At 35.7% G+C, this 17,994-nt stretch overlaps 2 protein-coding genes across 2 annotated transcripts; one reads left to right on the top strand and one right to left on the bottom strand.

Annotated features, from left to right (window-relative positions):
- Positions 1–6,840: 6,840 nt before the first annotated feature.
- LOC140785325 (probable beta-1,4-xylosyltransferase IRX9H) lies at positions 6,841–12,183 on the top strand. The gene is made up of 4 exons (XM_073133171.1): positions 6,841–7,758; positions 8,037–8,286; positions 10,794–10,997; positions 11,735–12,183. The coding sequence occupies exons 1-3, from the start codon at positions 7,139–7,141 to the stop codon at positions 10,962–10,964; spliced, it is 1,041 nt and encodes a 346-aa protein (XP_072989272.1). The 5' UTR covers positions 6,841–7,138; the 3' UTR covers positions 10,965–10,997; positions 11,735–12,183.
- Positions 12,184–15,274: 3,091 nt separating this feature from the next.
- LOC140785326 (uncharacterized) lies at positions 15,275–17,211 on the bottom strand. The gene is made up of 3 exons (XM_073133173.1): positions 16,705–17,211; positions 16,273–16,452; positions 15,275–16,148 (listed from the first exon to the last, which is right to left on the bottom strand). Exons 1-3 carry the CDS (start codon positions 16,924–16,926, stop codon positions 15,522–15,524), a joined length of 1,029 nt encoding a protein of 342 aa, XP_072989274.1. The 5' UTR covers positions 16,927–17,211; the 3' UTR covers positions 15,275–15,521.
- Between the last annotated feature and the right edge of the window lie 783 nt (positions 17,212–17,994).

Raw genomic sequence — 17,994 nt, forward strand, 5'->3', positions numbered from 1 at the left:
AAAATTAAAAATTAAAAAATAAAAATATTGCAGGTTCAATAGGTAACTATTTATTTTTAAAATATATTACCCTACACATTATTTTTTCGATAATTTATTATCTTAATAATATCAAATAAAAGGCATATATATCACTAACTTAGAGTAATATTATACGCGTGTCTGTATATATATATCATAATAAGAGTATTAATATATTTTTTAATTAACTCAATAAAAATTTATCTTTAATTATTTACATAAATCTCTTATTAGTTTAAGATTTATTTAAATTAAAATTTGATAAGATAGATATTGAGAATTAAATTTAAATTAAAGTTTATCTCATATAAAGGTAATTAAATTGTCTAATATTAAATGATATATTCTATAGTTAAAGTATATCATATCTAAAAGAACATATAACTCGAAAGATAGGCACAGTGATTTCTTGACTAATACACATTTTTTGTTTACGTCATAGATTTTAGAATTGGTACTTGGTATAAAAACTGGCTACTATAATCGTTAGATTATGTTTACCAAATTTATTTGTATTTGTGTGGGAGGAAAGATGTCTATAGACAGTTCATTGATTATAATCACAAAGAGTAATATTCAAATCCGACAATGGATTAGTTCATGATTGCATGTATAGGATACCCTGATTGAGGGGTAAAGTGCCATCCACCTAATACAATCTTGCACAACAGAGTAAATGCTCCAATTAACTTGGTCGGTTGTCTCATTCACACAGTATTCACAGCAACCAAACAGTCACTGAAAACCTGACCTATTTTCTAACCATAACTAGACATGAGCTCCTTGATGCCCAAAAGAATAGCAGTAGACTTGGCTAAGCAACGCAAACCAAGAGGCACTGGCGAAGTGACACCCGTGGATAAGATGATTAATAGTTTCAAGTTCCTACTTACAGGTGAGGCAGTATAACTAATATGAATAGAGATTAGCAGTAACGTTAACTCCAATTTGATCTGCTATCTAACTCGATTCGATTCAAATCAATTTTGGATTAAAAAACCTTGAATACATATCCGATACTATTTTACCCACATATTTTTTAAATAATTTATAAATCTTTTTTATATTTACGAATATAGATACGGATATTGGTTTCTATTTATGATTTTTTTTCCATATATCCTTTTGCTTTTAAGTAAATATTTTTTTAGAGAGAGAAATAAATGCATATTTTTAATTAGATTACAATAACATATAATATTTTCACAAAGTATATCTAAAGGTTTGAATATACTGCCTCTCTTAATCAAAATTTTAGAAGGTTTACAAGAGATATCACCTCTGTTGTGTACAAGCAAGCAAATCCTGCTTCCAAATAATCATATCCATCACTCTAATTAATCTTGATGTCCTTATACTAAGAAGAAAAAAAAAACTTTAAGAGAACGACTATCAACTCAAATTCAGATTGTTAAACGACCATACATTATATATATATATGAGTATTTTTTTGGTTTGCATTTCAACGGCACTAATTAAACTGGAAGTCATTAAAATCCTACTTCTCTAGATAAATAAATCTCAAATTATCTCTCATTTTTATTTTTTGTTATTTTATTTATAGATCATAAACTCATAGCCTACTTATTATTCAAAAGTGAGCCCAGTATCAACATAGCTTACAGATACTCTCTGTCATTTTTCGTATAATGAGAAGTAAGAACTTAATGGTATCTTAATTAAATTGATATCTTTGAAATTTAAACTCGAAAACATTAGTACATCAGGAGCCTCTTTTAACTACATAAGCTTAATACCGTTCATTATCGTCCTTTCACATTAATTCATCTATTTAACAATCTTCTCATCTACAAACTACATCCAAAACATTAAAATGAGTGAGTGATTACTTTTAGGGTCACTTATATCTTCTGGTTGTTATACATATTCATACACAATAATTGGAGAAAAGTTAAAAGAGTGAGCTGGGTTTAGCAACCACCCATTTGTTATGGTGTTTCATATTTTAGTGCTAGTGGATGGATTGGCCACTAACCCATTAATCTGCCTTGGTTTGCAAGTTAGGATATGCCAGAAGGATTGCAATTGGTAAGTCTTGGGGAAACAAGGGATGCCTAAATTGTTCCTTTGTGACAGTAGATAAAACTTTGAAATTAGACTTGTTATTTTTTTTAATCTTTTCTTCCAACGCTAATTACTCTGTGAACCCTTAACTACCACTCCATATTATTTTCACCTCTTAAGAAAAAAAAAATGGAGGCATATACTTCTTGAATTATTTAATTATATTCTTTAGCCTTTGTTATAAATAATGGAAGAAAAAATGTTTAAAATATTTTACTTAACTAATTCGATGGATAGGTGAAAGCGGCACTAACTAATTACATTTAAATATATTCTTTAGACTCCATTTAATGGCTCTAAGTCAATTCGTGGACAACGAGCTTAAAATTTAGAGCAATGATTCGATACTAACCAATTAGTTATTAAAAATATTTTTTATCCGTTGATAAATTAAATAGTATATAGGATATTTTATATATGTGACTAAATTAATTAATCAAGTAATTAAAATTTAAGTAATTTCTTATTATTTATCCTTATAACTATTTTCTTAATAATAGGAGTATTAACTTCTACAAATTTATTATTGTTTTTATTTTTTATAAAAAAAAATAGATAACTAAGAGAGAGAATAAAATATGACTAATTTATCATTATAATTTAGAAAAGTGACCGATACTTCCGGTTAATTTTATTTAGTATTATTTAATCTCAACCGTTTGATTAGGAAAAAAAACTAATAGTTTTTATTGAATTATTTGCTTGAAATTGAAGGCTCATAATTCAGGATTGCACCACTATCTTGGTAGGTTGCTGCTAAGATAGCTAGGTGAAAGTGGTGTATACTTTTGCAAGCAAGTAGGGCAATCTTGATATCTTTCTCTGTGTAACCCATTGATGCCTTTTATTTTATTTTTCTCTTGTCTAAAGGTCACCACACCTAATTGGCTGGCACAAGGCCATGCTGCATAAGGCTTTTTGAGGTTTTGGCTTGAAGGAGCTGAGGCTAGCAAGACATACTCTCGCAATGCAAAGATTCTTAGCTTTGCTTAATAGGGAGCAGTCTTGTCTTGGTGGGCTAAGTTTATGAATGAAAAGTATAGGCCGATTCACCCTTGGAGGCCCAAAAGGGCTGGACCTCTCTTACTTATAAGTATATATTCTCTGTGCTTGTGCTTATGGGTCTTAAGGACTAGCTCTCTAAATGTATTAGTGAAGGTAAGTAGACTACCATCCTTGGTGATCCATGGGCCTTCACCCTCGCTTTGTGCTGCAAGCCCATCTTTAGGTCTGGTTCTAAATTAGTGGCTCGCCTTATTTCTAATAGGCATTGGATTTGGGACGCATTAATGTTTGGTTTAGGCATTTGTTGACTCAGAGAATCTTGCAGATGACTCTGTGATCTATCTCGTCAATAAGTGGGGCCTTTTCACGCATAAGGAAGCATATGGCCACCTTATGACCACCTAAGGAGCAAAGTGTTCTATTTTTTAACTTGATTTTCAACTCTTCATGACATATTTAGAGAAGTCGAAATACTTGTTGCTTCTGATAGGATATCCTTTCCCCCAATGATCATCTTCCGCAAGGTATTGTCCTCGAAGAGTCACCATTCATCTTGCATCAAATTTGGTCTTTCATGCAAGAGTTTCATTTTACAAAAGAAGATTAAAAAAAAAGAGAGGCTATATTCTTTGCTTTTTAGTCAAGTGCTCCTTCAAGTGAGACTTGAGGAAAGAGACAGAGCTTTCACTAGTATCTTCACCTGTGTGTCAGAGCCAGTACAACTCCATCAAAAGGGGGCTATTTCAAGCGAGTCAAGTGCTAGCAGAAGTCTTAACTAGGCAAATAGCATTAGTCTTCTCGTAGGTGCGTGCTGGTGAAAGAATAGCTTCTGCGGCTAGAGTTAAGGGAGCTTGAATAGACATTGAAATCTTCTTAATAGAAAGCATGCCTATAAGTAGAGAGTGTCTTTTTTCAGTTGTGAGCCTGTCAAATCATAAGCGCCTTACGAGCCCTTTCTTTTTTGAATTATAAGTGAGACCCAGATATGAAAACCTCTATTTCTTCACTTATCAACTAGAGACTATCATGAATACGCTTGCTGCTAGCTGCTTGAATTTCTCTACGGTGATTGCTAAGATAGACTGTTAGGTTTTTAGTGTTGGTAATTGTATACAAAATATTCCAAATATTTTTATACATGTACATGAGCATTTATACAAGTTTTAAAAGTATTTGGATTAACAAATTTTAAGATCAAAGGAGAAAGGTTTCTGCGTTCGCACCGCATTCGAACGTGCTCTCAGGAGTTCACACATACAGAGAATGTGTTCGGGGCATTTGAATGCGTACACAGACGTTCACACATACAGAGAACGCATTCAGGCCGTTCGAACGCGTGCACATGCGTTCACACACACACAGAGAACACATTTATACCGTTCGAACGCTTGTATAGGCGTTCGCAAATACAAAGAATGTTTTTCTGCTGTTCGAATGCACCCTGCATACGTTCACAACACGCTCACATATATAGAGGAGTGTATTTGCGCATTCGAACTCAACCAGTGAAAATCAAGTCATCGCGTTCGAACGCACTTGGGCCCGTTCGAATGCACCTAAGAACAAGTCAACCCGTTTGAACGCACTCGGGCCGCATTCGAACGCACCTACGTAATATGCAAATTTTGGACTTATGTGAGTTCATATATGACTTAGATTTGGTTCTATCTTGGTTAAATATATAAGCATTGTGATGCCCTAACTCTAGGGTGGTTGGTGAAGGCAATTAAAAAGATAGTTATTGAGGCTACATCGTTTTTTTAACCAACAAGGTCTGTTTCTTCTACATCGCATTAAGCTTTCATCTTAAGGGTCATCTAGACGAAGGATCAATCTCAAAGGCTATTGAGGTTGGATATTAATCATGGGAAGTGGTGAATCGTGGGTTCTAGCGAGCAAAATTGAGAGGAACAAAGTCGTGGAAATCGACAGGTTGTTTTGTGAGTCAATCTTGTAACTACTACTATTTTAGTAATTGATTTTGATCCGAGTTTGGATCCGTAGTTTTTTCCCGTTTGAAGTTTTCCACGTAAAAATCTTGGTGTTTATCTTTGCTTTTATTTTTTAATATTTGTTTCGTTTTTACTTAAGCAAATGAGTGATATCATTGCCTAGGATTTAGATACATACGTGTGTTTAGATTTCTTTCATAGACCCTCTCTCTCTCTCTCTCAACCACATTATTCGCTAATGATTTTCATACCTATTGTTGATTCGCAGCTTGGTGGAGGAAATCTCGCCATGTCTAGCCCATTGTCGCCCATTAGTAGCCTAAGAGATAACCGACTTGGGTCGAAAAGTATTAGGCTAGGTTTATATTAGCTTTTAGAGAAAAAGAGCTACTAGTTTTTAATACAACAAACTTTTAATGTGAGACTAAATAACAATAGTAATGAGGTAGGTAGCGAGCAGACATAACCGGTTGTGCTTTTTGGTTGAGTTAGGCATGCAAAAGCTTTGCCCGTCTCACCTATTACTATTTCGAGCTCGAGCTGAACTTTATCGGGTACCAATAATCACCTTTATCTTTATAAGAACTATTTGGAGGCTTTGCCTCTTTTCTTTTATATAAAAAATACTTAAAGTTTAAGCAGTTTTAAAGCTACTTACATTTAAGTATTTTTATTCAAAATACTGCTATCTTGGACATTCTTTCCTCTACATGGAGAGAAAAACTTAAACTTATAAATAGTTTATAACCACTATTAAAATACTATTTTTTGTTAAAATAATATTAAATAAAAAGTCGATCTCAACACTATAACTCAGTATTATCGATCCTTCTAATTCTCCTCGTCCTTCTCGTAACCCTAATCTTAGCTATAAATCTCACCACTATTACTTACCCTTCTAATTTTCTTTCTCTTTCTTCTAAATCACAACTCTAATATAAATCTTATAACCCCACCACTAATCACATTGTTAACAACCCCTTAATAACCTCTAACTCATCTATAAATAGCAATGACCTCCAATCTTAGTTAGTGAAGAAGCTAAGATTTCTTCTAGGGAGGAGAGGAAGGAGTTACTAGATCACTAAAATAATTAAAAAAATATTATTCTATTTAAATTTAAAATAAAAATATTATTATATAAATTAAGATCTTATGGGAGATTTTTAATCTCAAGTTCTTGATAATTTTTTGATAATTAAAGTAAAACCCTTATAATAATGAAAGTATAAAAATTAAAACTAATATTTTTATAATTTACTCAGATAAAGTACATAAATTAGTAATCACAAAATTAAAATCTGATTAAGCTTTTAATTATTGTTGGTGATGTTGTTATCATCTCTTATGTGATTAAGTTTTTATTTCCGTGTTCGAAGAGCCTCTATCTTATTTTTAGACAAAGGAGTTAAAAATTATATAAAATTAAAAATATTGTGAAGTCCACGACTCTTTCAATCACCGGTAGCTAACTAATTAAAACTGACTAATAAACAAAAAGATAAAGTAAATAAATACTGGGGTCAAGTTGTAATAAAAAAAAAACAAAATTAAAAGTTTCTTATAATTAAAGGGGTCAAAATGTTATTATCACTAAAATTAAAAGATATAAAACTTACCTCAGTTGTGTTTAAAGAAGAAGGTAAAATGCCCATATTACCCCCAAGAATCGAAGTCAACCCGCTGTCTCCCATGGGCACGTTCCTCGTAACCGCGTCCTTGCTAGTAAAATCGAAGTACTAAAAAAAGTAAATGCTCCGAAGGATCGATTGACATCGGGAAACGAAACCCACCAACCCCGTAAGAGAGCAAGATCGATTCGAATAATTTCACTCGCCGACCCCGCCGGGACTCTCTCTCTCTCTCTCTCTCTCTCTCTCTCTCTCTCTCTCTCCTCCCAACATGATTCCTTTATCGGCGACCCAGTCGTCCCCCATTCCTTCTTCCCACAGTTCGCATGCGACGATCGAGACTTCCACTTTCACGTCCTCTCCTATCCCCTCCTATTCCCCCAATCCCAGAGTTATCCGAGAATAAAATCCACTCCCTTATTCCTCCCTGCCTCCCCCCTTCCCATGGCCTCAATCCGTCGAACTCTCTCTCCTGCTCACCACCACCACCACCAACGAGATCGCCTCCCCTTCTCCTCTTCCCCCCGCGTCCCCAAATCTACCCACTACGCTAATTTCAGCATCCCGTGCCGGCGCGTCCTCCCCCTCCGCTACGTCCTCTTCTTCCTCCTCGGCATCCTGCTCGGCATCTTCCGCCTCGCCGAACTCGACGCCTTCCGACCCCACGATCCCCACAGTGACCAGGTAATCGATGATCTCCCCGAGAGCAAGGATAAGCTCGTGATCGTGGTCACGCCGACCTACAACCGCGCGATGCAGGCGTACTACCTGCACCGCCTCGGGCAGACGCTACGCCTCGTTTCGCCGCCGCTGATGTGGATGGTGGTGGAGATGGGGGAGGCGTCCGCCGAGACCTCGGAGATCCTGCGGCGGAGCGGAGTCGTGTACCGGCACCTTGTCTGCGACGGCAACTCCTCCTCCGAGCAGGCCAAGGACAGAGGAGTCCACCAGCGCAATGTGGCGCTTGACCACATCGAGTACCATAGGCTCGATGGGATCGTCTACTTCGCCGACGATGACAATATCTATTCTCTCGAGCTGTTTGACCACATTAGGGAGATCAGGTACCATTTTGCATCTCAATCTTGGATCTACAGTTGCTTTAATTTATGCCCTGATTCTGTAATTTGGCAAGTCATTTTTGAGAAAATAATGATATAAAAAAAAAGATCTGATGTCTTTCTTCTTCTGTGTTATTGTATTATCCAACCATAGAACGTTCTACAGTTCTAGCTTCCATTTCCATTACTCAATTTACTTAGAACTAGTTATTTTATTTAAAGGGGAAGTAATGCCTACTAAATTAACTCATTATTCTGTTATCGAATTTGTTGATATATAGGAAATTTGGCACTTGGCCTGTTGCAATGCTTGCTCAAAGCAAAAGTAAGGCGATAATAGAAGGTCCGGTATGCAATAGGAGACAAGTTATTGGATGGAATACAAATGAAAAGAGCAAGAGGCTTCGGAGATTTCATGTAGATATGTCAGGATTTGCGTTCAATAGCACAATGCTTTGGGACCCCAAGAAGAGGAACCATCTATCTTGGAATGCTATTCGGCAACTGGACTCAGTGAAGGAGGGCTTTCAAGTATATTTCTCGTTTCTTTTAACTTTTTGTACTCAAAGAATTCTCGAGCAAACAAATAACACAATAGTGAAGATAAGTAGATGACTGGACTTTCTTGTGTTTATACTCCAAACTGGTAGATCTTCTATTTGCACCATTATTTTGCATCTTTTGCTTCTCCTTGAACAGAGTCAAAGGTTTTGTCTCTGTTTACCTCCCCAGTTTAATTTTACTCTTGAATTTTTAGTTATATATATTCTCCTTTCAAAGTCCAAGTTTGAATATGTACCTGTTGCAAAGTTTGGAGCATTTGAGCCTCCTCAAACTTTTTATGATTTTATATATGCTTGTATCATCAAATGAAATTGTTCTATTAACATTTCAATTCTCAAAGCTTGATATGCAAATTTTCTGTTTTTATTGGTGACATGAAAAGACCCTATAGCTGTTTAGTCCACCTTGATACTGCATGGCTCCTTGATGTTTGATATGTCTAGGAACAAATGAATTGATATAAAGAATTTGATTTATTAATTATGATACATGGTATCCAGATGCACTAATTATTGTTTTACAAGGAATATCAGAAAAATTATGTATTTTGTGCTATGAGATTATGTCTAATATTTTAGGTTCTTTTTTGGTTTTTTGTTTTTTGTTTTTTTGCTTTTGCATTTGTGATCTAGATTTGATAGAGAGCAAATAAATATATACCAAAGGAGCATTGGATACTCTTCAACTGACCTGTTTTTAATTTTTTTTTTTTTTGCTTGATTATTAAACCAGAACAGCCAAATCTACCCAAATGTTTAGGAGCAGGATAGGATCAACCAAGCATGAATTTATCTTCCATTCATTCCATTCTTCATTATTCCTAGACTCTTTCTTAATACTGTAATACATTGTACAAATTTCACCTTGTACAGTGTTGCTGTGTTGTATCAAAAGCAAATTCTTAGTATGTCAATTTAGGCTTTGGTTTAACATGTAATTGTCTGTGATGCTTATGTACACAAATATGCATGAATATTGTGAGAAAATATTTACTGCCGAGTAAACATTTTGAACAATGAAACAGTAAACTATAATGTCAAATAGCTTTGTAGTCTTGTAGATAGATACGTGTAACTTGCACTACTGCACTTGCTTCACAATTAAGAAGAGTCAAATTGAGAACTTGATAAGTTCTTTATTCAACTAGTTTTGTTAAAACAAAGGCGCATCAGTTGTCATGCCTTCTCTACCATATCTTTTGATATTCAATATTTCTCATCTTTCAATTGTATATATATTATTATGTGATATACATTGCTCATTGGAGGTTAGAGTTAACTATATGATTTACATATTGCCTGCTATATGTAAGGATTAGTTATATTATATATACATTACTCGTTATATGTGAGGTTTAGCTATATGATATATACATTGCTCGCTAGAGGCAAGAGTTAATCAATTTAGGCTTTGGCGTAACATGTAAGATGCTTGTGTACACAAATATGCAGAATATTATGAGAATATATATAATTGCCAAGTAACAATTTTTTGTTGATGAAACAAGTAAACAGTATACTATAATGTGAAATAGCTTTGTAGTTTTGTAGATAGATACCTGTGACTTCCATTACTGCATTTGCTTCACAATTAAGAAGAGTCAAAATTCAGAACTTGACAAGTTTTTTTTGTCATGCGATCTCTATATATCTTTTGATATCCAATATCTCTCACCTGTTCAATTGTATGACTCCAAATCAGTAATCTTATCTCTCTTCAAAGTGTAAATTTTTTCATAGAAACCAACTTCCTAGACACCTCAACTGATCTTAAATGCACTCAGGTAATGATTTTTTACTATTAGGGATCACCCTAGATTAGGTAATCTGCTTTTTAAATGCACCTTGGACATGTCATTTAATCCTATATAAGCTGAGTTCTAATAGGTCTTTTTTTCTCCTCATTCTGATTCTCTGACACAAATCCTTGCCTAATGTCTTGTGTATTCTTCTTTCCAATCATAATCAAATTTTGCTAATTTTATCCATTTTTTTACTGCATTCATATTTGCTTCCTGTTGCACAAAAATTATTAGCAGCAACAGTGATGCCATTTCTCTATCCCAACAATCTGCATGTGGTCTTGTCTGACATCATTCAACAATCTGAAGAACTTGAACATGATTGATATTTCTTACAAGATGTTTTAATTATTTTGTTATTTTCCTCTTTTTCCCAAGTAAATTTTTTTTACTGCTCTGTCTTATTATTGCTGACCATCTACTGCACCCATGCCAGTCAAACTCATTGAAGAAATGATTTAGCACATGATACCAACAACACATGCATACATGAAGCTGCAAGAAAGGATGTCATAAAATAGTATTGTCTATGAATATCAAGTCTGGATACTGTTTCTTCCTTTACCAACTAAATTATTTCGTTTTGCTATAACTACTGCACTTGCTTGCTGGTTTCAGAGGATTTCACAGCCTTCTTTATTCATTAAAAATCTGGTGCGTACAACATTTGCAGGAGACATCATTTCTAGAGCAGCTTGTAGAAGATGAAAGTCAGATGGAAGGTGTCCCAAATGATTGTTCGAAGATAATGAATTGGCATCTTCATTTGGACTCTAAAGATCTTGCCTATCCTAAAGGATGGCAAGTCTCAAGGAATCTGGATGTTGTTATTCCCCTGAAATAAAAATTGCCATATCTTTCTTATCACCTTTGACAGGTTAGTTCCAAAATCTGATTCCTCTATTTACATTGTCTCTTTCTTAGTCATTTCACTGAGGGTGGTAATTTGAATAGATATTCACTGAAAGCCCAGAAAAATTTCCTAGAGACTGCTTTTGTTCTTGCTAGTCACTGCTAAAAGAAACTGCTACACTATTGAGGCACATGGACAGAATTTGAGTTCTATAAACTCATTCTAATTGCACTTCTGAGTTCGGGTTTCATGTAGGTTGCCTGTACAAATTTGTGTCCATGTATTCCTTCTGTGCACTAAATGATGAGAGAGTACTTTTCTGACGATTATATATTCTTTGTATTGAACAACTAGGCTTTGAACACCAAGATGGCAGGTTGGCAAGTAGCCCAACCCACCTTAAATGATGAAAGCATGCTTTGATTTGACACTTGATTATTTCATGACCTCTGTCATATCTATGGTTTACTTGCTGATGATACTTCGTGGCATGACTGGAAGTACTTGCGGCTCTTAAGCTTATCCTGCTTCGTTGTTAACTAACTTGCTCTGTGTGCGTAAAAAGACAATTATAGAGGCTTTCATATAAAATAACCAGGTTTTGATTATTAATCCGTGCAATTACCCAACCTATGCCAAATTATGAAAATGCGTCTAGTTTAAAGGGCTGATATCTGTGCAGGATAATGGATGACATATTTATATTCAGTCTTCTTTTTTTGTTTGCGTCCTAACTGTGTTTAGTTACTTTGACATTCCAGCAAAGGCTTTTTACCAGCTGTGATAAAATGTGGGGGTGGGATCTGATGCTTGGGAGATTTACGTCAATGCAAGCCATCAATGCCAGTTCAGACTGACCGCCACCAATGTAGTCTTTAACCCCCACCAGATATTTTGTTTCGGTGAGAGATATAATTTGGCTGCCACTGTAGTCGTCCAATAATTTGCAGAAGGAAGACAAACCGCTGGTTGTGGACCCAACTAGAGTAGCTGAATCACTCATTTTTGTTGGCTTCCTTTTGAGGTAAGGAAGCTATTTTTAACTTCATTTACTTTGTCTCAGTTGAAGAAACTGTTTACCATAGTTTTTATTCTTTTGGTACAGCTTCTTATGTTTTTATTAGTTTGAGAGAAGTTAATTGTAAAAGTGAAGTTAAGTATTGGATAGTTTAGGGGCTAAGTTATAAGACATAGATTGTTTTGTGATGCATAGATAGTCTTCTTCTTTTTCTTTTTCAAGGATACCATATCACTTCACAATTGCTTTTATAGACCTTATGTGGAAACATAGTGCAGCATATCACCTTGAGCCTTTCCCTTTAAAACAAAGCTTACAAACTATAGCGGCAAAACTCTGCGATATATGGGCGTCACCTCTATCACCACTAGATGCATGCATACTTGTCTTTCATGTATAGCTGCTAAGGTTGACATTTCTTGACCGAGTCTTTTTGATTGTTTTCTCCCATTGGCATCTTAAGGTCAAAACCAAATTTCTTTACTAACATGGCCGAGACTGCTTATTTCCTGACCAAAATGGCCTCACAATTTTATCCTCTCCTCATGGCTTATTACAATAAGAGTTGGACAACAAATTTTATGTTAGAATTTTAGTGGAAAGTTTGAACACCTTTGGAACAATTGATTAGACTCTCAAAGTATACCCAAAAAAAAAAAAGATTCTTCTTAGAAAGACTACTTAAAGTTCGTAGTTTAGATCTGACAGCAAGAGTTTGCTTACAAAGTCTATATTGAAATTTTAGACAAAATTTGGCACCTTCTAAACCACTATTTATGCCTTGCAATTATAAAATACAAATCTCAGTGCAGATAAAACAGAAGCGCTTTCAAACTTTTTCACTCAGTATGCTCAATAGAAAAAGAAAATATCGACTTTCGTCAAAAAGAAGAAGTTAACATGAAATTTATAATCCAACTCTTATGGCAAGAACTGAACTACAACTTAGATATGAAAACGTTAGGTATAGTTTTAATTCTTAATAGGCACGCAACCTCCTCAATGTGGCGTCTCTATTCATCAAAGTTAAGTCTACCTCCGTACGATATATAGATATCTAGATCATAAGCGCGTAACTTCGGAGCCGTGCATTCATACACCACCTCAAATGTAGTCATGCCAATGCTGCTATGGTAGGTGGTGTTATAAGACCACTCCGTTCACGATAAGAATTTCAACCATTGTCTCGGCATCTTTCCAACAAAGTACCTCAAGTACTGCTCAATGCCTCAGCTAACACGATAGCGGCCAATAATAGGTGGGGTAGGTTAAGTAATGGCTGCACCTCGAACATTCCAAACCAAAAAAATGCAAGGAGAAAATTCCAAAGCTCGATGAGAGCCCATGAAGAATACTTGTACAACTAACCACCCAATAAAACGAATTCCATCCTGCCAAATCAAACACTACATACATACACAATTAGCACGATGTTTTATACTTTTGGGTGGTCGTGTGTTGGCACTATCCTGCAAGCATTAATTGCACAACTTGGAATTAATTCAATGTTGTGGCTACTTTTAAAAGCGTTGCAGAGACTGCAGGAGAATGCCTTCCCCGGGCACCACCTAAGCTTTTATCCCTTCTCCCACTCCCAGATTAGATCCAAGCTTATCCAATACGTAGAAAGACTTAGCTCTGATTAATAGATACCAACAATTATTTATTCTTATCCACACCAACTTCGAGAAAGTAGCATATCTACCTCCCTTTGTTTGTATCTGCCTCCTTGGCCCTCGCAAGAGTCTTATCTTATGCGCATTATATTTAGACCTCTTTAGCTATTATTATTTTACATATTACTTTTCCAAACTACTCCTTAAACTATTAAAAAATATCTCAAAAATTATCACCTGAGTAGTTATATACCATATTTATTTTTATAATTTCAAAAAAATAAGAGATAAATTTTAATTTATTAAAATATCCTTATCTTATTATGGAGATATGGTCTTTTTAACTTTTCAGTTTATGATGTTAAGATGTAAAATATTTTTAATAATTCAGAGGATCTAAGTGTAATTATCTCTTGCTACTCTCTCATTGTAGTTTGTGAAAAATAGTCCTGGAATTAAGACTAAGTTGTTAGTTTGACAAAATGGAAACTAATCGTGCCTGAATCATAGTTAGGTTAACTCTCTATATATCAGATTATCATATTCCCTCTGATATTAGTATAAATAGGATGTGACAAAAGAATTTGGAATGACATAAAGATAAAAACATAATATTAATTTATTTTAGGTTAGCAGGAGCAACAAGTGAGATTTTTTATCAAATTTAAGTTAGCAGAATGTCATAGACTTAAGCTTTCTTATTAGTCTGCTAATTCACATAATCTATTTTCTTCTCAAAATGAAATTAGCCTCAAAACAAATATAGCACAGATGCAAGAAAAGAGACAGACTATAATAAAATAACATTTCTTTGTAAAGTTCTCACTTATATCTCAATACACTATCTTTTAAATGATTTAACAAGTATAGTGCTTAAAACTTTATATAAAGACAAAATAAAACTTAACTACTAAGGTTTTTAAATATCTTCTTTAAATATTTAAGAGGGTAGAGGTAAGACCAAGACTTCTAAGTATTATGTCTAAATATTTAGAGTGTTAGAAACAAATAAGATCAAAGATCCTAAATATCTTTTCTAGCCGGTTAAAACTAGAAACGAGGCTTTAATTTCTCCTAAAGTCAATAAAAATGACTCTCATTTTTTAACAGTATAACAACTTTGTTCTGCACACGAATCGGCAAAAGCTCTTTCCTCCCCCCCATTCTTCCTCCTTCTCCAATGAGCTCTCTGAAAGCCCTTTCAAGCTCTCCACAAGCATTTTCCTACTCCCGATCCATTTCTCTCACTCCTTACTGTAAGGTAAATTATGAAGATCCCTCTCTGTTTCTCTCCCTCCTCTATCTATCTTAATATCTTCTTTATAATCTTGTATCTTTAGAATTCATTTGCCTCTGCTGCCTTCAACCTGTAATCTGAAATATTATTTTGCTTAGGAATGTGAAATATGAAATGTGTCAAATTAGTAGATAGATAGATAGATAGATAGATATTTGTACAAATCTGAAATCTAAAATTTAAAATGTGAGATCTGAAATCTGAAAGGTGCCTAAAATTATTAAGTAGAAAAAATCGAAAAATCTAAATAATTTGAACTCAATACTACAAATAATTTTTTTTTTTATCAAATTAATGTTAAACTGTGAGTATCAAGATGCATACCTAGTTAGCAGCTAGCGAACTGATAATATCCGTACTATCCCGGTACTAACCTCCCAACTCAAGCAGGATCTTCTATTTACTTTATTCCACAGAATAAAAGAAACCTGACGAGCTGAATACACATCAAGTGATACTCTCTATCTCTACAGCTACATATCTATGTGGGCTCAAAATTAAGATTCAAATATGTACACCATCACCCATCACCCATCACCAATCTACACGGCAAACATACTAGAGACCTATAACTTCACAAGCAGCAAATCAAAAGAGTAACTGGGGCACACACTTACTTATGTCGTATAACCTAACCAGATGAGCACTGGCTTAACGAGCCTGACAGTCCGGGAAGCCAAAATCCCGGCAACGTTAGGCAACGTCGGCGAGGTAATCGTACCGAGTATGAAGCAGTTTAAACTTAGCAACGCGACGGCGTCCGAGGCCGGCCTGTTCTTCAGGGTGGCGAAGAAGTGAACGACACTGCACAAAGACATGCCCACCACGAAGAAGAGAGCTGCTACCAGAGGCGGGCATGGATTCTCCGCTTCCCAGACAGTCATGCCAACAACGAGGGATAGACCCGCGCTGAAGAGACTCCGAGAGAGGGCGACGGCCCTCCCTTGCTGTAAAACCTCCTCCACGGTTGAATCCCCTGAGACTAGCCGTGGAGGGAAAGAGTATGGATCAGCAGCTTTGATTACATCCTGTGACTGCTCGGCAATGCCCCAGGGAACCCCAAGGATCATCCCACTCTTGCTATTAGCTGAACGCCATGGAATTGGAGGGAGATGATCGTAACTAGTTCCGAGGAGGAGGCCGTCGTCCACATTCCCATCCTTGTCATGACAAGCTTCGCAGTCCCAGCCGGCTTTTCCCTGACCTTCATGCAGTCGCATGTTTTCTCGTTTAAGATCCTGCAACTGTGTAGCAGAAACAAATGTGAAATATCCAACCATAGTACTAATAAGTTGTAGCTAAATAATTTTGCTGTCAGTTGTCATATATAATAGTAGCAGGATTAATTGCGAAGCGACGGGGTTTCACCTCACTGTCTAGTAGATCAACTCTAGCAAGAGCTTTGTCGTGCTCCTCTTCAATCTCCTCAAGTATTGCCTCTAAGACCCTTCGCTCTTTATATGCTACCTGTAGTCGCTCTTCGAGATCCTTATTTTCCCAATCGAATCTCTCCATCTGAATCTGCATCTCACTGAGGAGCCTCTCTAACTGCACATAGTTGACGTTTGTCATCTCCAATATCCAAGTATATGAACAATGGGTGATAAGAGATACTCCTCCCAATGGAACATATGATCGATCGAGTTCACTCACACACATGTGAAATGCAAAAGTATTTACGCAATTACTTCAATCAATATTCGAAGGAAACAAGTGAAAACATTAAGATCTAGAGTCTATTTAACTGCAAAATTAGTACTGAGAAACTAAATCGATAGAAGAAGAAAACAAAAGGCTTACCTTCCTCTCCCTCTGCAAAGCAGTCAGGACTCGGATAGGGAGGGTGACCAAGGCGACAGACCACACCATAATCTGCCAGAACATGTCGACATGGAAGTTGACGATCGCCTTCGCTAACTGCCACCACAACAGGGCGGCGAGAGCGGCTGTTCTCACGCCGAGCAGGAATACTATTTGCACCAAAGCGATGGGCGTCGTAATGAGGTATAATATGGTCGACATTCATTCGAATCAGGGGAGGATCGCTTGCAAAGTAACACAAACGAGCGTGATTCTACGTCCCAATGACACAGGCGGCAGAACCAACCAAAACTTGAAGCTTTCTAACCTACAACGAGTAGCGAGCGCGAAAAGACGGAAGAGAAAATAGCACAAGGAAAAGAGAAGAGGAGGAAAAAGGGAATACTACTTCGTGACGAGCAGCTACCGGGGCCGGGGGGGGGTAACCCAGGAGGCAGAGAAGATCGCGGCCGCGCTCCGTGCGCCATTTTGAAGTTAAACGAGAACACGGGAGGGAGGACACGTTGCATGCTTGAAGAGGGACACGATGACACGTCGCACAGGAGATAAGTATCGAGCTGCGAGAAGTGGCAATGCGAGGCCGCATTTCTCATCTCCTCCCTTTGCAATCCATGAAAGCACTCTCTTGGTCATAGCTGAACCCTTATTAGTTAAGTTACTCACTCCATTTGGTTTTACCTCTCTTTTACAATTTAATTATAGCGATAATTTTATTTTTATCTAAACTATCTCTTTATTTTTTTTATATATATAATGACTTCCTAATAAAACTAATCAACTGAATTATTTTTTATAGTTCAGAGGTCATTATGTATTAAAAGAAAAGTTTAAAGAGTAATTATAATAAAGGGCGACAATTCAGGAGTGAAAAAAAAATTATTTCTTAATTATAATTACTTGTTTATTTATAATAATAGACTCTAATGTTTTATCCGTAAATTGATTATTGTAGGAAAATATATATGGACCGTAGAAAATATATGCACTTAATAATATATTAAATTAAAAAATTAAATGTATTTAAATGGCAAATTAAAGACCCTCTACAAGTATTACTCAATTTGCGCACTATATTTTTAATATTTATAAAATTTATTATGCAATTCTTACTGAAAGTTCGCAGAAAATACCTTACCGGTTATATTCTATTAAATAAACTTAATTAAATTCTAGATTAAGTTAAACTATGCCAAAGATATTACCAAAATATTCTTACCTAACCTAAACTCACCTTCACACCAAGAAACTCTCCTTTTATAACCTAAAATA

Source organism: Typha latifolia, chromosome 3, assembly GCF_019914945.1.
Source record: "Typha latifolia isolate L0001 chromosome 3, TyphaL0001v2, whole genome shotgun sequence".
NCBI lineage: Eukaryota > Viridiplantae > Streptophyta > Magnoliopsida > Poales > Typhaceae > Typha > Typha latifolia.

What these genes read in the sequence shown, in the direction of transcription:
- LOC140785325 (XM_073133171.1), top strand. Translation starts at nt 7,139, where the DNA reads ATGGCCTCAATCCGTCGAACTCTCTCTCCTGCTCACCACCACCACCAC. An exon ending in GACCACATTAGGGAGATCAG is followed by an intron (nt 7,759 to 8,036) that starts GTACCATTTTGC and finishes GTTGATATATAG; the next exon opens with GAAATTTGGCACTTGGCCTG. An exon ending in CAGTGAAGGAGGGCTTTCAA is followed by an intron (nt 8,287 to 10,793) that starts GTATATTTCTCG and finishes CAACATTTGCAG; the next exon opens with GAGACATCATTTCTAGAGCA.
- LOC140785326 (XM_073133173.1), bottom strand. Translation starts at nt 16,926, where the DNA reads ATGTCGACCATATTATACCTCATTACGACGCCCATCGCTTTGGTGCAA. An exon ending in CTTTGCAGAGGGAGAGGAAG is followed by an intron (nt 16,453 to 16,704) that starts GTAAGCCTTTTG and finishes AACTATGTGCAG; the next exon opens with TTAGAGAGGCTCCTCAGTGA. An exon ending in TTGATCTACTAGACAGTGAG is followed by an intron (nt 16,149 to 16,272) that starts GTGAAACCCCGT and finishes TCTGCTACACAG; the next exon opens with TTGCAGGATCTTAAACGAGA.